The 25,486-nt window shown below is 45.3% G+C and overlaps 1 protein-coding gene across 1 annotated transcript in view; it reads left to right on the forward strand.

Moving 5' to 3' along the window:
• The first annotated feature begins 559 nt into the window (after positions 1–559).
• The window catches only part of LOC142583666 (uncharacterized), an 89,012-nt gene continuing 64,085 nt past the window's right edge, over positions 560–25,486 (forward strand). The window contains exons 1-2 of the mRNA XM_075694156.1: positions 560–789; positions 5,079–5,322. Coding sequence (XP_075550271.1) covers positions 629–789; positions 5,079–5,322 — 405 coding nt within the window. The 5' untranslated portion in view covers positions 560–628. The remainder of the gene's footprint in view (positions 790–5,078; positions 5,323–25,486) is intronic.

The raw sequence follows: 25,486 nt of genomic DNA on the forward strand, positions 1-25,486 counted from the left end.
TTAGGATGTGCAGGCCGTGTTGTGTTTTGGACTACGCGCACATGAGAGCTAAACCTTCGCGATATGCTACGATATGCGAACGGAAACCTATGGAATTACCCTTAAATTTGTAAGCGTGTTCTAAATAAAACACAAATTTACGGACGCTACCGAGACATTACTCATTGAGTAAAATAGTATGAAAAGACCTGGCTACTGCTGCAGTCGTTTTCTTCGCCTTCGGCCATTTTGCTTTCACCGCTAGGGCGTTCTGATAAAGACAAACACGAAGAAACTGCTGCCTATGCTGGCGGAGATGTATCGACAATAGTTCAAGTTCCTCCTTGAGTTTCCTAACCTTTCTTTTTTGTCACTATGTAGAACAGTTTTTCTTTGTGCCCTTTTTTATACCGACAAAAGCGCCGAAAGGGTTACGTTGTGTCTCCATTCCTTCCATCTTATTTGGCGCCGTAGTGGGTAAGCGCCATGGCGTGTGTAATAAGGAAGAAGCACGCAAGGCTCGCGCATCCCTGCAGGCCCGTGCACCCCTCGCGACACCGCGAACCCCTGGTCCGGCGAGCCTCCGTTCAGTCGCACTGCACCTTCTGTCACTGCTCTCGGAGCCAGGCAGCCGCATCTCTCGTTCGCCATGGACGCGCACTACAAGAGCCCCGACGATTCCACCACGGGCGCCGTGGGGGCCGACACGACCGCCACCGCGACCGCGACCGGCGGCGCCAAGCGTCACAAGAAGCACAAGTCGCGCGACGGCAAGCGTCAGCGCCGGCAGTCCGCCGAGGAGGGGCAGAAGTGAGTCCAACAGGGGCCCGGCCCTTGGGCGCAAACCTCTCATTCGCGTGCCAGGTACTGCAACGAACGGTTGTCCGCTCCGAATCGCTGTCAGTTGCACGTGCGTCCTCGAAGAGGCAGGACGTGTCGAGTGAGCTCCTGAACAACATTTTGCAATAACGTAAACGCGGTACGAATTATACGCATCCGGGAACTCAGAGAGGTGCGACGCATTTCCCTGGCATTCACCGCTAAGTCGCAAACGTATGTGTTTTCTTTTCTCTCTCGTTTTGCCGGACGGCGGCAGCATCACCTCGTGATCGGGACAACGACGTTCCAATGCGGACAGCGGAGTGCCGGTGCACGTGGAGTGTGTGGTTTTTGTGCAACCTGGCAAAACGCAAAGAACGCGAAGACGTATAACAAACTTGGATGTGTCACGAGCGCAGCTCGTGACACCATCACAGTTGGGCCTATATATACAACAGTGGCCGTGCCCTCTGGTTTTCCTTTACTTGCACTAAACCCACATACTCGGCTGCAGATGGTACCACATGTTCCACACGGTGTGAATGACTGTCGTCGGCAGCATATATAGTCACGTGCTTCCTGCCTGCATAAGGCGCAACTACTGCCAACATTCGGTCAGTGCTCTACTCTGCCGGATTCAGGCAGGATTGGCGCGCCCTTAGTAAAATTTTCCGTGTCGCTAACGATATACCTTGGGAACGAACTATAATCCGGCTGAAATGAAGAACAATTCGTCATGACAATTCGCAGATGAAAATTTCGTCCTGGTCCGGTGTACCCGGACCAGGATGAACTTTGCTTCATCTGCAAAGCTTTCCGAGAAACCAGTATGGGTAGTTTCCTTTTTAGCATCATGCTATTAGTGGGGCGGACGACTATCATGCTCCCCATCATGAACCTTTCACCACCTTGCGGTCATGCGCAGAACAAATGTGTCGTTAGAAACGTTAAATAAAAACATGTATGTAATGCTTGGCCATACTAAACCGACGTGTCAGGTTTTAAAGACCGTATCCGGAACATATCTGGCAGTCACGAATAAGAATGTGTTATATTTGTGTGTCTAAGACCAGCGTTTCTGGCACTTCTATACATAAGCTGAAGATAAGTGGGTCGGATTAAGGCGCAGCTTTCAATCATGCTACTTCCACACTATATAGCACATGCACGCACATACTTTGCACACTATGTGCTCCTCTGTCCCGTGCGTCAATGTTAGACGCTTCAGCTGCGTACTGTGTAGGGGCCCAACTGAGAAGTTTTCGCCGGCATGGCGCCATGACGTCTTGGGCCAGCGTTACCCACCTTAACATCATGTCCCTGAAGTTCAGTATACCGACGACTTCCTATACGAAACGAGGTATGAGGAGTCGAATATTTATTTTACGCTAGGTACAGAGTTTACATATGTGCGTAGTCACCACATCGACTCTTTCTCGTGTGCCGTTCTAGAAGGTTCCAACACGTTCACCGTAATGTTTCAGCAAGCTTGTGCGAATATTCGAAACTTTCGAATAACGAATTGAATAATGTCCCATTTGGTTCTTTAATTGATTCGAATAGTCACAACTCGTAAATACGAATATTTTTTTCGTATACTTCGAAACGTGAAATGTGCGCAATTAAGCATAAAATTGGTGCACGAGTACCACAAATTGAATTTACGCAAGCATATTATTGGCATGAAACGTGAAAACCTACGTCGTGGTGCGTCCTACGTCACTCAGGAAGTCATACTTTACCGTCGATACAGCGATCATTCCTAATCTGGAAAATTCTGTGCCTGCGAAGAAGCTGCTTATCTCTTCCTAATATTTCATTAGCGCTTTCAATGCACAGTAAGTCAGGAGCTCATGCCCCCTCTTGGGATAGCCTTGGCACTGAGCAAAGAGATTTTTTAAAGTTTTTGTTATAAGGTGTATCGTAGATCGGAAGGAAGAATGGACGTTTGTGCTTTCCGGATATAAAAGCTTGCCTCTTCAAGTTTTCTGTGGGGAAGTGAGTCGGTTCTTGCGGTTGTACTTTTGGATAGTGCTAGTGCTATAACTGTCTTCGGACCAATGGATAGGTTGTCCAAAATTAACCCCGCCTAGGAAGTGTTCGTGAGCTGCGAGTTTCTCCCCAGTTCTTTGGTGGTCATGTAGCCGTTCGACATTTATTAGAGACATCGGTGTCGGTGTGTTTGCATTGTTGTAGATCGCTGGAGGTTGTGGCAGAGCAGGTGCTTGTTTGGAACACCCTCCATATGCAGCCCGGCTGTCGAATTGAATTCAATTTTTAAACAATAGACACGTACAAACAAGACGTACAAGACAAACAAGACACGTGCAATTGTTGCTCATACCTCCCTCTCTGGGAACGAGGCGGCTCTCCCATTGACTCGAGAACTCACTAACCGAGCCAGAGAGCAGCCTCACCCAGAGATGAGAGAGGAGCGCATGGTTACCTACAGTGAAATCACCAAATACTACACATTGGCGAGGGCTCGGTATCCACCCGACACTCAGTAAGCTGCAGAGGGTGGCCTGATGCCGCCTCCAAACCGACACCTATCCGAATCTGGTGGCCTACAGCCGGTATTGCCCCGATCAATATGAGGGCAAATGTCAGTTATGTGGGGGACTGGCGGATCCGAGACAGATTTTGCGGACTTACCCTCAGGTGACTCCACAAGCAGCAATATAGTTTGAGGAGGAATGGGAGGCCGTACTGCTCAGTTCGGACCCGGAAGTACAACTCTGAGCCGTCCAGCGGGCTAAAGGCGCCGCCAGGGCCCACGGGCTTCTGGCCGCCATTTAGGCGGACATCGGGTCCCCATACCGCTGGACCCAATAAAGTTATTTCTCTCTCAGTCTTGGTGGCTTGGCAGCGCGATCGCTTATGCTATGGCGGTGTTCTCTGCTAATTTGTGTCCGTAACCTGGATGTAATGGGTATGACGCACCGTAACAGCGACAGTACCGTAGCCGTTGAGAACGCTAGCAGCTGACACGCTTGCTTGCATTGGTGACGATGGTGCTGTCATTTGAAAGAAACGAGTTTTGTAGTAACACTTCCTTGTTTTTGCAGTGGGTCTGGTGAGCTTGTCGGACAATACACGTAGACGATGGCTTAATGTGGACGCGCTGGAGATCGTTCCAGGATGGAAGCTTTAGCGTAATGGGAGGCAAGTAACCCTGAAGCCTTATAACCGCCCTTCCTCGGGGTAGTATCGTCTGTCCTTAGACGTACCAACAAATAGGCTTCCGACCTTCTTTGCCTATAGACCTTAATAGACATCAAGGCCTAGCATGGGTAGCGGTTGCTTTTGCGAGATCTCGTACTTCAGTTCCAGATGCATTGCATATCAGCATCGTTGCAGAATATAACATGCCAAAGTACAAGGTGCGCGAAAGCAAATAGGCTTCCGACCTAAACAGGCTCGGAGATATTTTCCTTGTGATTAAATCATTTTTAAACAATAATGTCACTACAACCTTATTGTTGCATCTGCATTTCAAGACAAGGCAGTGTGGAGTACGGTGTGTAGTGCTCTGACTTCACCAACAGTTAAGTTTTTTTTTCTCAGTACAAACAGGCCCATAGAAATGTAGGATTGCTTATCTATGGGCAGGCCAACATTTGCAGTGCTCTAACTTTACCAGCAGTTTCACTTTCTTCTCAGTAGAAGCAAGCCCATAGAAACTTAGTATTGTTTATCTATGAGCAGGCCAGCATTTCCGAGGTTTCCGTACAGGGGATGACCAGGGAAAATAATATATTTCTTTACAACGACGATTGAAATGACTTGCGACAGCAAGTCCGGCTCCCTTTTTCTCGCAGTGCCGTTGTCGTAAGTGTCCTTGCTGTTTTAATCGCTGCCACATGTGACAGTTGACGAGGCTACGCTATTAAGGCGCTGCATCTAGCTAAAGTACGCGTTTGCGACGGCGCGGCGTCTTCTAGCATGCACTCGGAGAACGACAGTTGTTGCCTTCGACCCCGGGACTCACCTTCGCGTCTTTTAACGTGCTTTCTTGCGTGCGTGTGATTAGACCTATTGCAATCTAAACTTTTTCAGGCAGAATGACCCGAACCAGTTGAAATACCAAGTGTATAACTAGCAATCGCAAGTCAGTTTGCCTGATCTCATGTCTTGGAGGCACATACGAGACACAAGAAGCTTTTGCCGAGAGGCTTCCAGAACCATACAGTACAAACCAGTGCAAGCAAGTATAACTTCCCATTGCGAGTAAGAGAAACGCGGATGGCAAAAGTGCGCGCTGTCTTCGCACCTCCCAGGAGTCCCGACTCGGCTGCGTCCAACACGGAGATCAGCGCCAAGACCCGCAAGCGGTCGAAGAAGAGAGGTGAGCACCGCGACGACGGTGGCGCGACAGATGCGCAGAAAAGTCCGGAGGGGGCCACTGCTTCACCCGACGCCCCGAAGGAGTCGCCGCCCGAGCACCCGCCGGTGCTGCCTCCTCCCCCTTCCACCGACCAGATGCCAGTACGCCTGGCTCCGCAGCAGGCTCCTGTACTGGACGTAAGAAGGCCTGTCTGTGCGGCCTTTATTTGTTCGAGATGTGTTCTCGAAATTTTGCGACGATATATACTGGCCTTGCTCGGCTCTGTTGTAACCGAAAGTTATGTTCCACGTGCGTTAGATAGAGATTTCCGAAGTAGAAAACACAAAGGAAGCAAAAAAGCATGAATATAGATCTTCATTTGCGAACGCTGAGGCCCAGTTGTAGAAGGCGTAAATGAAAGCTCATGAGAAAAAGAGCCTTCACCACGTGATAGGCTGTCGGCGATTGCTAGGCAAAAGCGCAAGTTGAGTAGAAAGCGGAGGGTAGCAGGTCTTGAGGGGGCCTAAATTCGCTCGAACCACAATCGGTGCCTCGAAAGGTTGGGAAAACACGCGCAGGACCTTTTCTCAAGAGCCGAGATGCCAGTAGGTGCATGATATCCCAGAGTGTCATCAGCTGCTCGACGGCGAGTTGTTCTCTTTTTTTGCCTGTTGACGAATGACTAATTTATAATGGCGAGTGAGATGCCGTAGAAATGCTAGCAATCTGATATCTTATTATCAGCGTTTCTAGAAAATACAAAATTCACAAGAAGTCCTGCAGACGACATGCGCGACGGGAAGGCCCGAAAGAGGGGCGTAGAAGTGGGGGGGGGGGGGAGGTGCGTTATAGGGCTTTCCGAGACCAGTCGCCTGACGTCAAGCTCCATTTTTGTTGCTGCCTCTTTGGTGAAAATTAAGCCGCTGATGTACTAACTTATACCAACAATGGTTCTCAGCTGAGGTAGTTGACACAGGACGAAACAAAGACCAATGCTTATATTAATGTTTCTTATCGCAAGAATCCCGCTAAAGCAATCATGAAGAACAGGTCACAATTGGCCGGAAAAATGTGAACTTGTTAAATATCTGTTTTGAAGGATAAGAAAGATGAAACGGAGCTAACAGAAGTCTTAAACACTTAAAACTTCCAAGCCTGCTATTTAGAGACACACTGAAGAGGAGGTCATTTACAGCACGAGGTCCAAGACTAGGAAGGACGTTGCGTCCCCTAAAGCACCAGGCAAAGATAGACACACGAAACCTGTATTGAACTGCTGGTTGATACTTCGGAAATATTGACAGACACTCTCCAAGATAACTGATCTTTCTCAATGATCTTAGATTGGTAAAAGCATGAACATAATTTAAAACGAAGTCCCGGCTTTGTTAAATTGTTGATAAAGTACCCTGACCGCAAGCAGACTTATGTGTCCTTTTGATTCCTTTTTTTTCTATTTTTCTTTTGTTTTTATAAAATTAAATGTGTCATAAACGGCGACGGGATAAAAAAGGAACGTCTGAGTACAATGCTCTTTGATAAACTGTCGCCGGTTTATCCAGTATATCAAAAGACGTTACGCTTACATACAATTAGGCAATGGTAGCGTCTAACTCTTATTTCTCTTGCGTCTTTGTCTTCCGAAAGTCATGCATTCTTAAACAAAGGTGTGCAGCGGCATTTCTGTCCTTGAATAGAAAAATGGCCATTCATCGCGGTAATTATTTACCATTATGATGTACTTCCTTAGTCTGCCATCTTAAAAGACGTTCTCTTCGACACCTATATATTTTGTCCAACATGATTATGGAAATTCATTCACCTACGCTCGTGTGAATTCAGCAAACTGCTTCCGTTGCCTCGTCGAGCAAAGCGGCACGGCCTTGTGGCATTGATCTGTCAACAGGCGTTCCTTGCTCAGTTATTTGGTGCTGAAGAAAGAACTCTCGCAATAAATCGACGCTTAATCCTATTGAGACAGCACACCGTTCTATGCAAGTATAGCACAATCGTTTGCTTAACTGACAGCTGATGAATCGAAATAATGTGGCTGTAGATCTCTGTACTGGACTTAAGGAAGCCTTCCCCATCCGATATTTACAAGTAATTCGGGTACGCAGCTGAAAACAAACGCACAGACTGCATTTTTAGGTGTTTGCACATGTTTGATGTCACAACTTTTGGGGGAATTATCGGGGTACAAGTCAGCAATTTCTCTTTAAAGCAGTTTAGAAGAGGCAGAGTTAAGGGATGGCAGAAGTGCTCGTCAGACAAATCAAACTGCACATCTGCAAAGTGCAAGACATGTTAGGCGTATATAATTCAAAGGGTGAAAGGTTCCTGTCAACAACTTTCAAAATTATCCGGCACTGAGTGAATCCGGGCTCGGTTCACAATGGCTACAAGCTAGTCGACATATCTGAAAACAAAAACAAAAAATCAGTAAGCTCACTCACTTTGTTATGCAACACTCTATAATGCTCTATAAACAGCACTACATAGGGTGTTTTTTTTCGCTGCGCCAAGTTTTAAAGAACTGCCTTTGAAAAGTACCACAATTTTAACCCTCGAGATAAATTACTCAAGGAGGCCGCCATTACTCCTACAAGAAATTGAAATGCTTAGTTCAATAACTAACATAATTACGCTAACGAACTTTTAAATTAAATTACGGCACATATTTTAATGTGCGAACTGTAGCTAGTGAGATTGCAAGGCGTATCTGATGTGTCTTCAGCCGGCAAACGAGCAGCGACTCCGGGACTCTACACTCGTAACGTGTACGTGACGGACGTCCTGTATCTAACAACGTGGAGCGAGCAATATGCGTTCCATTTCTGTGTTCACCATGTAGTTGTTTTGTGTGCCAGGTTGCGACATATCAGCGGCGACGAGGAAGAAGGCGAACTCGTCGGATCCAAAACGCATTGCAGAACGAGCCTCGTAAAAAGCATCCGTGCTCGATGGCATCGAAAACGCATGGGCGACCTTCATTATTCGACTCGAGGCGTACCTGGAAGTGGAAGAGATAGCAGATGAAACGAAACGGAGGGGGGGGGGGGACACCATCTTGACATTATCGTTGCCAGACGCGCCAGTACGCGCCATTCAAAGACGATGTCACCCAAAGTCGATGCCCTCCCATATCAGGAAGCCATTGGGTACTTACAAGACTACAATGCGCCGAAAATCAGTGAAATCGCCGCGAGTTCACGCACTTTTTATGCGAACACAGCGACCCGGCGAAAATGTGCATGCAAGACTCATCGTAGAGATTTGACGCCTGGCCGAGAAATGAAACTTTGGGATCTCTCTGCAGCGAATGCTACGGTGTCGAATGGGTATGCACACAGACGTTCGACGTCATTTACTCACAATACGTAGTAAGCTGATCTTGTCGGAGGCGGAAGACTGCCATTTCAGCTCAGAATGCGAACGAGAACGCCATAAACACGCATAACTCGGAACAAGGCGCGGTTCATTTTACGAGAATGACTCTTGCAGAAGGAAGACCTCCACCGCGTCTCCGACGTTGCCAGAGATGCGGTAGTGACACACATGAGGAAGAGGCATGTTAACAAACCATATGTCAGAAATGTGGTCGGCGCGGACATATCGCCCGGTTGTGCCGTTTTGGAGACCGAGGTAATCCTCGCGGCAGCTACACTCTAAAAATTTTAACACCCTTAAGGGTGTAAATGACTTGTCCCATGGGTGACACCCTTTTTGGGTGTATTGCTACACCCCAAGCAACGGGATGCAAATTAACACCCCACAAAAGAAGGGGTGTTAATATGACGTCACCTCGCCTATGGGTGTAAAACAAACAACACCCTTTCTATATGGGGTGTAACATAGACACCACCCCTTCAATATGGGTGTAGCATGGACAATACCCTTCCAAAAGGGTGTTATCCCTGCAAGTATTTTAGCGTTCACTACAGCCACGTAGTTAATGGGCAGACTAGCTGTTGTGAATGCTGCCTAGCCTTAGCTATGGTACTACCTTGTTCAGTATGAGCCAGAATCTGTGAGGCGTCCTCATATTGCGCTTCTGGTCCGTCATGTGGTAGCATAACGTACGACCCTTTCAGGCAAACAATTTAAGGTTTCGCCATTGCAGCAAAGCACACAGGCCATGCTTTTCGTAATCTTCCTCTGCAGTGATAGTACACTGCCAGCAGGATGCAGAGCGCAATAACAATGCGCGCTGCACTAAGGACACAGGATCTCCCGCACCTTGGTGCACCAGTACTTATAACCCCGTGGAAACAGCACACAGCCAAAGGCATGGTTACATGCATTTCAGAAATAATTAAAAACCTCCACTTTTCTTGGTCCAAAATTTTCGCAACACCAGCTCGAACAGGAGGGAAAGGCACCACAGCTCATTGTTGTAGCTCATATTGAATGCAATTGAGCGCAAGCAATGCATGGATTGGCGACGGTAACAAGTGCAGTACTACAGAAGCATACGTTTGCCTGCCAAGCAGTTTTTTGCCGTTTTAAGCACACATTTTATACCTCTATACATTAAAGTTGTCATTTATCTCCACGGGATGCTTCTACTAGTACTTTCACACGACTTAAAGGCAGCACTGAAAGCCAAAGAACTAAGTGCTTCCACGCCGAATAATGTTTCAGGATTTACGAACAAAACAGCATGTGCAGCTGTGCATGCTGTTCAATATATAAGCATGCACTATTTCCTGAAATATATGTATGCTCCATTTACTGCCAGTGACCTGCTTATACCCAATAATTCAGTTTATTTTTCACCATGTGCTTGCACTGAATATTCCACAGGCATTGTAAGTTGAGCTACCAGAATAACAATCAGCTAGTCTAAGGTTACCTAATTCAACAAAATCATTGTAAAATTTGTGACGAAATGTCAGAAGAAAAGTATTTATTTCATTAAAGAGAAATGGTTACATAATAATGTTTGCACATTTTAAATGTAAAAAGGAAAATAAGGAGTAAAACCATACCAATACAAAGACGTAGGCACCAAATAATGGCACAGGCTTGCTCAATTAAATCTTAAGCAGAACAGTTTAAGTAACCTGACTACGAACTATCACGTTTTCATTCGAAAAGCACTGCATCTTATTATAAATCACAAAAATAACTGGTCACATAAGTAAGAACAAGTCTGAGTGCGTCTTTAACACAAGGATAGAAAGTTGGGCGAGTTGGTACAGTAACATGATCTTGGATTGTAGCGCGAAGTGACACAGACTAGAAGCAGACAGGATGAGCGCTAACTCTCAACTAAATTTTTATTGAAACGAAGAACACACACATTATATATAGGTGACTGCAAAAAACCGCAGCACATCTAAATGAATATTGAATACATAGTAGTCACATGAAGACGACAAACAAAAGCCATCAGCCATCAACTGCGTGGCAAATCTCAAATCTGAGTGCAAGCTATTCTCTTATCAAGTATACCTGTAGGCATTGCGACCAGTGTGCTCCCAAGATGTATGAGGCATTAGTCATTGCAGAGTTGTAAGGACATGACAATCCTAGGATGATTATGTCCTTGAGGCTTTTTTCCCCACTTTCCATCTTTTGAAATGTGCATACTTTAGTCATGAAAACAAAAATGCTACAACTGGCGTGTAATAAGTTGTGCGTCTTATTTCCTAGCAGCTCATTGAAACGAGCCACGACGACAAATTACAATGCCGTTACCTCATCAGACATTCAAATTTCTTAAACACAAACAAAACCAGATAGGCATTAGAGTGAGCATCACTTATATACATTACACTGGTTTAAAGTTATTGCACCACTTTGTGCAAGGTAAAAATGTTAGAAATATCAAAAATGTTAACATTCTACGGCCAAGCGTGAAAACTAAATAAAAAAATCATTAAGCTTTCTTAAACGGGTACAGGAGCTTTACAACTGGCCGTCTTGGTGATGGACACGCAGATAGATGAGCAGCCATTCCACTGAGACGAGAATGTTGAGGGCTTCGCATGGAAGTCTGCGAGACACTGCAGAGTAGTTCTTGGTCCACATGAAGGAGGTTGCTTGCATACACATCTGGGCCACCATACTGAATGCATGGTGTTACCGGAACCTTTTCCCCCTGCATTGTGGTAAAAAAGCATGGTTAAGTTTATACGATATTTAATATGCAAAAAAATGTGAGGCATGCAGACAGGACACTAGGTAGAGAAGTGAACATGAAGACGAAAAACATGAAAAATTTCATTAAATTGTTTTATTAGATAAAATTTTTATAGTATGTGTCATTCATTATGAGAGTTCATAACCGCAACATACTTAATATATAAGCAGGTAGAATTATCAGCTTGGTCAGTTTGCACAAGCTCGTTTGAGGCAAGAAATCGAGTTTCACAAACACAACCTCAACATTCTTGATTGAAAAAGGAACACCTCAGATGACATGCAGTCCTGTGAGTGGGAATTGCACAGTTCAAGAAAAACAAATTAAAACTCACAGACCGAAAGCGAATTAATTGACAGGTTTCAGTAGCACAAGGGCATCTTTGGCCAATGAGCGCCAAGTCTATACTGCAAAAGATAAACTTAGTGCATCTTTACAAAGCAAATATATAAAGATGACTAATGCCTCTCTGCACTACAGTTGCTTTGCTCTAGCGTGCAGTCATTCTAATGCATGCACACGTACATACACACGCTACACCCAAGTGTAACAGCTGCAGAATTAAAATTGGGCATCAACAAAGTCGCAACCTTTAACCATTGATCCCAAGCTGTACTAGTGACTGGAGGCAGTACCAATATCGCCAATGACGAATCGCACTCTTTCTGCCCGATGTTACGCTGCTCTTATTGTCAAAGATGAGTTACAGTCGGCATTGAGGGAAAGCTGCCCGCAAGAGCAGCTCCTATTTTTGTGTTATTTCTAACCAGAGACCAATGAAGTAATATATTTTTAGAATGAGAATGACACCGAAAAATTGAGTACGTAGAAAATTTGGTACATTTCTCCGGAATTAACTTGGGGTTTAACGGCTAAAGGGGCAATCCAGAAACTAGAACAAGTTTTGACATGTTTGCTACCAGTGAATGCTAGAAAATATGTTGGCATTCTGTAGTTTTGTCCAACAATGCAAAAGGGATTCTTAATAACTGAGGAAATAAATGGAAAAGTATCATGAAGTATATTTCGTGAATGTAATGCAGAATCACCCAACTTCTGTTACTATATAATCTCCACTTGAATAACCTGCACTTTCTGAACTAGTTCAGGAGGTGCTGCATTTCACTACTCATTCCACCAGTTCAACGTGGCAGCAACTGCATGTTGTGATTTGTTTTACTTAGTGCAGGCTTTGTACAGGGCGAGTTCACAGCATTCCCTGCACTTGGCCGAAAGGTAGTGCATGTTTATGCAGCAGGTGTGGTGCCGCTTCTGCACGAGCAAGGTGCAGAAATAAGAGTTTCATACAATAATTACTAGAGGGAACTCTGACGTTAGTGTCCACAGGAGATCAAACAAGAACGGCTGTACCAGCATGGAAATTATGGGAAGTACATGGATTTGCTTAAACTTCGTCTGTTTGGCTTCAAACGGCTTTGTGACTTTGTAAACTAGTCATTTTCAACAATACACTGTGTAATAAATAAATAAACATTAAAATCGTCCGACGACAGGATTCAAACACAGGAACTCTAGAACAGAAGTCTGATATTGAAACCATTAAGCCACGGAGGCATGTAACGACAAGCGAGTGCAACGCCCTGGTGAATTTATCGCGGGCATACCAGTGCCTTGAGACGCTTGGCGCCTTTCGATTTGGCCACCTGGACAAGCTCAATCGTTACAATTAATAGCAATTGCGCGTGTTGGCGCCGTCTTCTGCACTTCGAAGAGTATAGACTGCGCTGAAATTTTTCCTCTTCATTCTCTCTCTCTACAACAATAAGATTTATATAGCGTATAATATACAAAGCCACAAGAACGTCTGAATTCACAAGCACGAATATCAGACAAATCCATGTGCTTCTCATCATTCCCATGGTGGTACGACTCCAGCACCAGAGTTCCCTCTAGTAATTACTGTAAGAAACTATGGCAGAAACAGGAGTAATAAACTAAGTTTTGCTGTCCCATAAATCTTACTGGTCATTAATTCCAAGTTTTAGTGCAGGCACATGTCTAGAAGGCAATTGTGGTATTTTGCATAAACATTGCAAAGCCAACTGTGATGAATGTTCACTATGGTAAATTGTTTATGATCGAGTAGCATAGACTACTGAAGCAATCTCTGGAAGGCAAGTCAAGTAATTTTCTTATTAGCAGCCTTTAAGCAGCATTCGAGCATATGACACATGCACCTCAGATATGCAGATAATATTTCCTTGACTCAGCAAGAAGCGATGCTTCATGTTCCACGAGGCTACTTCTATCAAAGCAGTATTGGTGCTGTCTCAAAACAATGCCAATGCAGATGATCCAAATATTTTTCAGGGGCAACAGTTATGCCTGAAATCATGCTAGATTAGTTTTTTTAAACACATGCTCAGACCATGTTAGAAGTGCTTCTTAAAATCCTCCTATTTATTAGACTAGTCATATATCTGTACACAAAGGCTACTAATTAGGTCCCATGCTATATCATCACCTTAACAAAAACTTCACTTAGTATTACACATGCTGTGATAAGATTTGAGACCACATTGAGATGCTGAACAAGGTGAATTCATTATTTTTAAAATGAAGCTCCTGTTCCTCCAAACGAGAAGAAAGGATACTGAGGGTCAAAATTTTTCTGAATCACAGCTGGAAGATGCCAGGGAAGGCACATGGAAACTTATTTGTAATTTTCTATTTAAATGTAGAAATGATAAAGGGAAATGAAAATCGTCAAAAAAAGAACACAACCAGGCATGGGGGGAGAACGAACCTACAGCCTTTGCATTAGGCATGCGATGCACTAACCACTGCGCCACCGAGGCAGCATTCAACCATCCACAATGGCCCCTCAGATTGTCGACGCTCGAACACGGCCGTAGTACCACAGTGGTTAGTATACCACATGCGTAATGTGAAGGTTATGGGTCCGTTCCCCACCCACAGGTGGATATCTTTTAATCCACTTTCACTTACCTAGAATTTATCATTTCTACACTTCATATAAAAAACTTAAAACATGTTCCTGTATGCTTTCCTTGGCCTCATTATCTGCTGGCTTCTTCCAGTTCGGCTACTTCCAACACTTATACATATTCTAATCTGGTAAGTAAACAGTTTTGCATGATGCTGGAATGCAATATAAAACATTATTGCAGGGCCGTGTTATGTAGAATGCCTTACATTGCCCAGGCAAGGTGTATTAATGTCGATCTGAAAAAAAAAATTCCCACTCAAGGCAGAAATGCTGTGTACTGCTGTGTGCAACAGGGTTTAACGAAAACAACTTGTTCAGAAATAAAGCCACCAAACAACGAGGAACTATGAAAACTAGATGAAAATTTGTGCAGTTGCATGTTAAAAATTTAGCACAGCAACAGATGAAGACAAAATGAAGGAAGCGCGAAGATGGTTTATTTTGGACACACGAGGCAATATACTTGAAAGATGCATATGAGCTTACACGTGGAGAAATATTCTTTATGTAGCAGCTAAACTACGAACAGGCCTTGAGCACACTGATACAAGGTGTCGAGCATGTTAATCTTATCAAGCCCCTAAGTCAAAGAAACATGGCTGTTTCTCATGATTCGCTACACATGGCTGGCTCACACAACTTAGCCACTTCTATATATGCCTTGGAATTACCAGGTGGTCTGTATGACATGTGCAAGCTTTAAATATGTACAAGTGCCACGTAGCTGGACAGCACCAAGGTAATGTCGTTTGCCATCGTTTTGAGGAAGTGAAACCAATTCTTGCATTTTTCCTAATTAGGTTATTAGTTATTAACAATTATTTAACTGCTCAAATATTTTATTCAAAGCAAAAGTGTCAGTGCGAAAATTGTAGAGCATCCTGCAAAATTCCCAATCCAGCTTTCTACTGCTCAGTAGGTGCAACAAATTTTTTTTTTCAAGCCTGAAAGAAGCCAGTGAACACATGCAAGAAGTGCCGTGCAACTAACCGCTCGTGCACCTGAACACCATTTGGCTCCTCCTTTCACGCTTGAAAAAAAACTTTTTGAAAAGAATATTTTAGAAATTGATTAATTATTATTGACTATGTTTTAGGCAAAATGCATGAAATAGTGTGACTGCCACTTCCATTTTCGGCGACATGAATTGACTCCATTTGCATGTCCAAATCCAGCTATACATGGTGCGTGTTTTGAGCTGGTTCTGTAATTTAGGCTGGTTTTGACTAATTGAAGCTTCGCAACCTAATAATGGAGTCAGCCTAAAAAGAAATTGGTACATAAACGGTCGCTGTCAGTACTCCATACTCCTTTAACTTAGTGCAAAGTGCTTGTGAGCCAAGAAGTTGGTAGTTCTAAGCAGTATTTCTCATTTTGACCTGGTGTTATATCCCACTTACTATGATGCCATGCTGCTCAGTCATGCTGGTCCCAGCTTCAATCTAGGCCATGGCAGCTGCCCTCCAATGAGGGTAAAATGCAATACCGCTTATGCACTTAGATTCAGGTGTACATTAAAGAAGCCAGGTTCCCAAAACTTTAGGATTGGAATGTAAAAGCCCATAATTTAATTTTAAAATCTAAAGGTGCTTTATTAGGAGCAGGGGCATCATTTTGAGCTTTTACTGCACTGCCATGGCACCAAGAAGCTCCAAGTAAATAAAAACAATTTCTTAGACAATGTACATATCTTGCAAACATTTACAAACACTTCTCTGCATGCACCTCTGTTGCTGTTATATTTGGATACGTATGCCAAGGCGGGTTATGATGTTAGAACAGGTTTCAAACTTTTTTTTACCGCTTTAAAGTTGTTGGTTATTTTGCATCTCACTGTGTGTCGAACGCACATTTCAGTGCATCAATTTCTTCAGAAAGTGCACTCCTCTTTATTTATTTGTGCATGCAAAAAGGGTTCAGAAGAACTGCTTTCTGAAGGTCTGTATAATAAGCAAAAAACAATTCTATGTAGGCTGCACAAAGAGAAAGGATTGGTTTGTAAATATGTTATTTAGTTCTTAAAGAAAGAGGCAGCTGTCAGTATTCTGTTCCAAAGTAAAAATTGCCCCTACCTGGCTCTGCTTCATTTTCCGATGTTGATGGTCCATTCGGGGGCACTCAACTGATAGGCTGCACTTTGGCGATGTCTGGTGTGCTGTCACCAGGCCCAAGGTCGATCGACATCCTCACCAAAAGTCGAGTCCAAACGCTATAAAAGAAATATCTCATCATTTTGCTATCAGTTTTGTCATCTTGCGTGTTTCACACACGGCTGTCAGTGAAATATTTCGTCACTTGGATACTAAAAGAAATTCAAGCATTTTCTGGCAGCCAAGCTGATGATGATGATGTGTGGTGTTTTATGGCGCAAGGGCCAGGTTTGGCCAAAGAGCGCCATGACAAGTGGTAATGTTGACGATGTATTATGGAAGATGTGACTTGGCTGTAAACTGGCCTAAAAATTGTCGCTGTAAAGTGCGTAAAATCTACGTGCTATAAAATTATGGCGATGACTAATGACGAATACTATTAAGATTAAAATCCATCGTGGAAGAATGATGCAAAATACAAAATATATAGGATGGTAAAATTACTTGGAGCACTGCTGCCTCGCCAGAGCCCTTGAAACACAAGGGCCTAGAGGCATGTGCTATACGAAAGAGCTATCACAGCGGCATCCTCTGAAGAGAGGGCGGCAGCCAAGCTGAATACACAGTAAATGGAGAACATTAAAGAGCAAATGCAGTTGTCACATTAGATTGACCAAGTACAGCAGAAATGGAAAATAAATCAGTGATACTGTGTCTGTTGGCTCTGAATGCAGGAAACGTAAAAACAGGACCTTGAAGCCACGCCACTTTGAATTTCCCGCGTTTGCTACACCTCACAAGTTTGGCATCGTCCGGTACTCGGGGATAGTAACCGCTTAAAATCAAGATGAACGAGCGTCGGCATAAATTAACAGGATACTTAACCGAGCAATATTGGCGCATAAAACAACTCACGTAGCGAAGCTACTGTCAATTACCCGATGACGCATCTGCGGGCGGTGCGGTTTGGGCGAACAATTCAAAAAGGAATGAGAGTTTCACTTGTTTCACGCCTACTAAGCTAAGACAGAATTTGAGTTTCTTACTAAACTATACTGGATATTTACGCTCCGAATAAAACTCTGGAAATTTTGTTACGTCACATTGCATACGTATGAGTGAGGAAATTGCTTTTATTGTGTTCTGTCCAGACGGCATGCAGCAGCTACCACTCTCATGCAACAAAAGCATGAAAGTGGTACTCGTGACACCGAAAACAAACACATACAGCGCCAACGTTACGCCCCTTGGAGTTGGAACTAAGCACGATCAAGCCAGTTAGTTTTCTAGCTTTCATAACGCCATGAATACGACCAAACATCGAGCGAAACAACTCTCTGCTCTCGAAAATTATTACCGCTTCCATTTATATACCTATCGCTGCCACAAGCAAAAGTCAATGGGCTAGCTGTCCAAAAGCCGCAGATTAGACTGACAGCAACATATTACGGTAACGTAAAACAATGTCCACGCTGACTTGGCAGCCGCGGTGTGCTCTAAGTGCCAAAGTTCTCGTTTGCCGCTCGAAATTCACACCATGATGACGGGCACTGCATCTTTCACATGCAATATTGCACGCTTTGCTCCGGAGCTCAATAGGAGGGCGAAACGCATTTGCACGTACCTGAAATCCGCATGCCGGGAACCCGTCGACGCTTCCGAGTACGGGGCGCACAGCCATACACCCATACGGCGGCTTGACTTGGACGTGAGGCACTTCTATCAAACATTTCACATGTGACATGTTTCACACCGATTGCGCGAGCACCAGAAAATGACGCAGGCCCCATTGCGACGCCGAGCAGACATGCAGCCACCGATGAGCTGTGTGCGCGGATTGCAGAGAACAAAGCCATACAAAACGTTAGGCGCGAGAAGATGGCGGCTCTCGTTGCGGAGACGAAGCGGACGAAGCAATGACGCGCGAATGAATGTTGCCAACTGTTGGTTCCGCGTTATGCCGGCGGTGGTGGCTTTAGTGGCGTGTGTTGCGGCTGTCTAATATTTTATTTCTTTTCCCCAAACAGTATAGCTAAGATCAGTTCTTTGTTTCAATTTTTAGTTGTGTCGTTTGGCATTATGTTTGTCTTTTTATGCTATTAAGCGGCCAATTATGGCCTCTCAGGTTCGCGCGCGCCAGCTTCGCGCGCAAATCTCAGAGGCCACAAGACAACTCGTTAGAAAACGCCGTTATTGTCGTTGTTAACGTTTCATCATCCTTTCTTCAACTGAGATAGAAAGGTAGTGTCCCTTTTCCCGGGGTTGGGAGGGGGCGATCAAGACGGCATCGCTTAGCGGGGGGCGGGGGAGTAGGTTGGTGTTGGTTCTTATCGCGAAATTCGCGAACCCTGCGATTTTTTTTATAACGTAAGCATTTCTATACTTCCCCAACAAGAAAAACCATCCGTCCGTCAGTGCGTACCGCACGATATCTTTCAAAATAGAACCCGCAGCAGCGAGTGAATTCACCTTCGTGCTAGCTCTCGCTTCAACGCGACCGAAGCGGCGAGAACCCTGCGCTCACGAAGCTTTCAGCTTATGCCGCACTATGCGCTTTTCGCAGATCACTTTCAAGATAGGTGTACGCGCGTCTGTTTTCAAAGCGAAGTAAACGGTGAGAACACAGCGCGTGAAGTTTTCAGCAGTGGGCACACTCTGTCCACAATGCAGTTCGCTTTGAAGATACGGTTCGCGCGGCCGTGCCACAAGCAGCCGCCGCCGGAGAACGGTTGATAATGGTTCGTCGCGGATGAGGAGGGCTAAAAAGCGATAACGGCTCAAAACGAACGGAACGTCACCAGCGCGCCTGGCCCCGCCAGCTGCAGTACTTCGCTTGCGCCGCCGACCAGAGCAGCTCGTGTCGCCGCAGCGCTGTCGCTTATACTTGTCGGATCAAGTCTCATAACATTGATAACGACATGGACTGCGTGTAGATGAGGAAGAGTCACAATGCTTACGCACACTCAGACAAATCCGAGAGGAGTTCCTGTGTGATTTTTTTTTACCGGAAATGTACAGTCAGCGGTGGGACCCAGAGTTGACAATGCCTGTAAGAGGGGTGCCAAGCTTTCTTTTTTGTGAGAGTCTTGCCCAGCTCCCAAAGATCTGCTCAAGCTAAGACTTGCTGATGGCTGTATGCGTTTTTTATTGTCGCATGCCCTCGAACCGCCACGAATCCTACAGTGTAATGGCATTAGAGCAGTATTCACGGCCAAAGGGAAATGCAGCCGGTAATTGGGCTGCTTAAGGTTTGCGGCCCGGCGGCAGCTGCCCTCCCGTCCCCCGTTTCCGTTGACAAGTTAGGGGGAGGGGTATAGAGCAATGTTACACCCCCCTCCCCGCAGTGGCGTTACCAGAAATTTTTTTCGTGTGAGGGGGGGGGGGGGGTCCCAATTGACCGTGGAGGGGGAAGGAGCGGGGCCATTGCCATAGCAGCAAAAATTTTACTGTTAGTGAGTGTTACAAGTGCCCGGCGTGCCCCACTTGGCTACGCCGCTACTAGCCCCTCCTTCCCCCCCCCCGCGATCGACATAAATCGAGCTATCAGAACGTGCATCACACGCATGCATGACATAACATGAATGACATGCCGCGAAGCTGGCATGGATGTCGTCACATCATCATCATCATCAGCTTATTTTGATGTCCATCGCAGGAGGCAAGCTTCTCCAGCGATCTCCAATACCCCTGTCTTGTGCCAACTGGTTCCACGTGTCCTCAAGTTTCCTAAATTCATCACGTCCACATTATTCTCTGCCGTCCTCGACTGTGCTTCCCTTCTCCTAGCACCCATTCTGCGATTCCAATAGACCAGCAGTTCTCTCCCTTACGCATTGCAATGTCTGCCCAGCACGACTTCTTCCTCTGAATGTCAACCAGAATATCAGCTATCCCCGTTCGCTCTCTAATCCACATCGCTGTCTTCCAGTCTATTATCATCATGCCTAATAATTTTCATTCCATCGCTCGTTGCGCGATCCTCAACGTCTTCCCAAGCTTCTTTGGTAACTTCCAAGTTTCGGCCCCATACGTTAGTAACGGTAAAAAGCCATGGTTAGCAGTAAGCTCCCTGGTCATGATTTCGTAATGCCTGCCGTAAGCTCTCCAGCTAATGTTTTATTTTTGTTAATTTCCTTGATCAGAGGCCCCTGCGAGTAATTAACCTCAATAAACGTATTTCTGCGCAGGTTCTAGAGGCTGACTGCCGACCATGACATTCGTTCTCTCGCCAGACTGCGGAACATTACTTTTCTCTTCTGCATACTAACTCTCAATCATCCTTACACTTTCTTCGACAAGTTCCTCAAACGTTTTTTGCAAATAGTCTGCAGCGTTGCTGAGTATACCAATGTCATCTACAAACCGTAAGTTGGTGAGCTATTTACCGTTAGCCCTCACTCCTAACCATTCCCAGTCTAACTGGTTGCACACCTTTAAGTATTCAGGGATAGCATTGTAAATATTTTGCTATTGATCATATGAAGCCTTTTGCAGATATCTGGCTATGCAAAGTCTGCGCGTTAGTGTCATCCGTTCGATATCAACATTCGTGGGAAACTTCATTTTTGACCACTGTTCGGAGTCAGTGCGCTGCTGCCTAGGTGCCCCGATCTAATCATTCCAGCTGCCTGATTCAAGCGCAGGTAGCGCGCGTTTCATGTATAGCCAATATCAACGCCTTAACTGGCAATGTTCGTTTATCATATACTGTAAGCTTGTTCACTTACTCCCTTATAATTAGGGTGTAAATTAGAAAGACTGGGGTGTTCCAAGGGTGTTTTCTTGTTGAACACCCTTTTCCGTTAAAAAAGGGTGTTTCAAGGGTGTTTACAAGGGTGAAAAGATGAATACACCCGCATTACACCCATAAGGGTGTGAAAATTTTAAGAGTGTACGCCATGTTGGCTGACACCGATGATCGGTCGCCCGACCACCAATCGCTTTGCACTCTCGTGGCACATCAAGACATTAACAAGTATACGGTGAAGCCTACTTTTAAGGAAGTTACTGGAAGGGTGCACCACTTTGTATGCCGGTGGATACAGGATCGCCAGTTAGCGTCGTGTCCACAGTGGCGTTTCGGCAGCTAGCTTCGATACAACTGGCCACTGTTAACCACTGCGCCTCTTCTACTATACCCGCTTTTTCGGGTGAGCTCACCGTTGCGGGTCAAGTATGCATGGCAACGTCGTGTGACGGACAGACCATAGCCGGAGCTTTAGTCGTCGTAGGCACTCCTGGCATGGCCCTATCTGGAACACACATCATAAAAGCCTTCAGTCAATGTGGGCTGGCGATGCCGAAACTCAACATCGTATCACTGACTCAAGCGCGACCGGACCAAGCGGATAAGGCACTACAAACTGTACTTGCTGACTTCGCGGATGCATTTGCATCAGCACTTCAAAAATACACCGGCCCACCAATGAATTTCCAACCGAAGGAACACGCAACACGTCATTTCTGCAAAGCGCATTTCCTACCTTATGCGTTTGTTGACAAGGTTTCAGAGGCGCTGTATCGAATGGTAGCGGACTGTGTCTTATCACCAGTAGTGACGACGGAATGTGCCACACCCGTCGTTCCCGTTGTGAAACGGGATCGCTCCATTCGACGAGATTTACGTCTGACAGTGAACACAGCTACAGTTACGGAACAATATCCGCTACTAGGGGCAGAAGACATTTTCGCAATGCTGAACGGCGGCGAATTATTCACCACACTGGACTTGACACAATCCTACACTCAACTACCTTTGGATGAAAAGGCCAAAAAGTTAACCGTGCTCAACACACACTAAGACCTATCCTGGTTCAGCAGGCTTCCCTTTGAAGTAATTTCAGTACCAGCCATCTTTCATAGACCAATGGACTTGACCTTCATTGATCTTCCAGGTGTGCAAGTTTACCTTGACGGCATCATCGTAGCGGAGAAGAAAAACGGCCTCACACTGCTAAGACAGGTGCTCCAACGTTTAAGAGAGAATAGATTAGGCTGGATCACAACGAATGTAAATTTCGGCAAAAGAAAGTCGCCTTCCTTGATGTCCGCATGGATGCTTCTGGCCTCAAGCCCAAGGTTGACAACATAGCACCTGTCATAAAGGCCTCTACTCCAATCTCGGGGACCTAACTCAAGGCACTTATGGGATTAATTTATTACTATACCAAGTTTTCGTGAGACTTGTCTACGTTCATGACCCCATGTACGACCTTCTAAAGAAGGGAGCCACATGTGAGTGGCAGAACAAAGAAGAGGCAGCCATCAAGCACGTAACATAGGTAATACAGACTTAAATGTTTCTAGCGAACTTCGATCTGAAAAAGCCCTTGAAGTTGACATGTGGCGCATCGTCGGTAGGAGTGGGTGCAATCATCTCCCATCGCGTAAATAGACTCCCCACAGGATTCCGGTCCAGAACCCTAAACTAAGCGGAACGAGACTACTCGCAACTGGAAGACGAAGCTTTGGCACTTGTCTTTCGGGCGACCAGGTTTAAAGATAATTTATACGACAACAAATGTGTCATTGTGAGTGATCATAAACCGCTAACGGGCCTCTTCAATCTGTATAAAACCATTCCTCCCATGGCAGCGGGCAGGATACAAAAGTAGGCCCTCCATGTGGATAATTATCAGTACACTCTGGAGTACCGTCACGGTACGGACGACACCAATACTGATGCAGTGAGCCAGCTGCCACTTCCGACCAGTGAAGCCATGTGTACTGTAGATGCACCGGAGTATGAGCTGTACACTGACTTCTTAGCAAGCAATGCGATAACAGCACAGAAGCCAGTACATCTGACAATTATCAGTATGCCCTGGAGTACCGTTAGGGTACGGACAATACCAATGCTGATGAACTGAGTCTGCTGCCACTTCCGACCAGTAAAGCCAAGTGTCCTGAAAGTGCACCAGCGCTGTACACCGATTCTTAGCAAGCAAGGTCACAACAGCACGGGAAGTAGTACATCTGACGGACTCAATGCTACCTTGCACCAAGTTAGACAGTGGATTGTTAAAGGTTGGCCCAACTTATCGGAGTAACAAGAGCGATACCGGCACTAATTGAACAAAAGAAGGTAACTAATGTTTACTGAGGATTTCATTCTAACAGACCTATATTAACTGTATTACACGAGAATCACTCCGGGATTGCTGCTATGAAGAAGACAGCCAGATCGCTATTCTGGTTTCGGAACGTTGATGCAGAAATCGAACGCATGGTATGAGCCTGTTCAGTCTGTGTGGACGCCGCATCAATGCCTCCATGACATGCGCCATTACCATGTCCAGACACAAATGAAAGGTGGAGCCCTCTGCATCTAGATTTCGCCGGACCATTGGAGGGGCACACAATATTAGTCGTAGTAAATTCAGAAAATGGAGCGAAGCACTTCCTATGAAGACAGCCTCATCAGAAACTACTGTGGACGCTCTACAAGTCATCTTTGCTAGGTTCGGTCTTCCTAGCATCATAGTGACCGGCAATGGGCCACAGTTTACCAGAAGATTCTACCGGGACTTTGTGAATCAGAACCAAATGTATCATCTCACCACGGCACCGTATCACCCACAGTCCAATGGCATGGCGAAAAGGGCTGTTCGCATAGTCAAGGAAAGACTCAGGAAAACTGGATAGGTGAAACTACAGACGCCAGATGCTTGTGCACGTACCGTCGAACTCCAGTCAAAGAAGGAAAGTCTCCGGCAGAATTACTAGTGGGGTGCCAAATAAGGATTAAGATGGAATGTATCGCGCCGCACAAACAAACAAGGGGCACGGAGCTGCAGGAGAGGAATCCACAGAAATGGGAACAGGGCCAACGTGTTTGGGCACGAACCTGGGCAAGATCAAAGTGGATACTTTCGACAGTGAGGGAACAGCAGGGATCGAAGATGGTCACATTAGATACACAGCAGGAGGTTCGACGGAGAAATTTTGACCAAGTACGACGACGGGAAGTGTACCAACAGAAAGAATGGGCGGCCAACCGGCCGAACAAGATCGAGAGCCAAGCAACAACGCGGTACCGGGGCCATCTGGTGTTGTGCTGCAAAGACAGGAGCTCCCGAGTCGGCAAGCAATGGTCGGCAGGTGGTGAAAGCCCCAGCCCTCGAGACTAAACTCCAAAAGTCGAACCGACAACGCAGAGCCCCTGTGCGCCTCAATCTGTAGGGGGATAATAAGAGATCTTCAACTGTAATCCCAGCTGAGACTCCTGAACTCTAGGCATATGACATGTACGTCACGGACATCCTATAAATAACCCCGTGGAGCGAGCAATAAACGCTGCATTTCTATATTCACCAGGTTATTGTTTTCTGTGCCAGGTTGCGGCGTGTCAGTATCCACTTGGAACGAATTCTGAGAATGGCATCGGTTTAGAGATAAGCGCCGTCAAACGCGCGGTAAAAATTCAGTGTTGTTCCACTTATGAAAGAAAACGCTGTTTTATGTATTGACATACAAAAGTAATTGTCGGAAACTTTGAAAATTAATATCGCAAAACTGGTGCACTCCTGAAAATTTGTTGAAATTCCTGAAATTCGCCGACAACTATCGGTAAATTGCAATATGCGCCGTAAAGTAATTGAAAAATTAATTATTGTAAATTTTAATTATTCAATTAAGAATTTTGCGTTCTCGTAGAAGAAATGACCGCCTTATCGAGTAACTTAGCTGAAAGGTTAGAATTGTGGTATCTCCCACAGGCAATCTTTAAAAATATAGCGCAGCTAAAACACACCTGTTTATAAAGCAGCGGTATTCAACTTTTCCTTCGGTTTTGAATTCACTTCATCATTCCCATTTCCCATCATCATCATGCTGGTTCAACTTGCTTGTACGTTAAATAACTACACTAGCCAACTAGAAGGAAACTATTCAATTCAGACCCCTCGCTCTTGAATAAAAATACAATCAATCCTCTTAACATATTTAGCATTAAGATCAAAGTGGCACTTACGACCATATTGCGAGGCATTGGCTTGTTAGCTGGCGAACTATTATATGCTGTAAGTCACGTACTGTTGTGCCTGGTGCCGGTTGGACCGAACATTGGCAGATACGCGTGTGCAGTCTGCATTGCAGTACAGAAGCAAACTTTCTGCAATGTCGACTCTAGCTCATGTCGTCTACGTCGGTGG

The sequence above is a fragment of the Dermacentor variabilis genome, chromosome 5, assembly GCF_050947875.1.
Source record: "Dermacentor variabilis isolate Ectoservices chromosome 5, ASM5094787v1, whole genome shotgun sequence".
NCBI lineage: Eukaryota > Metazoa > Arthropoda > Arachnida > Ixodida > Ixodidae > Dermacentor > Dermacentor variabilis.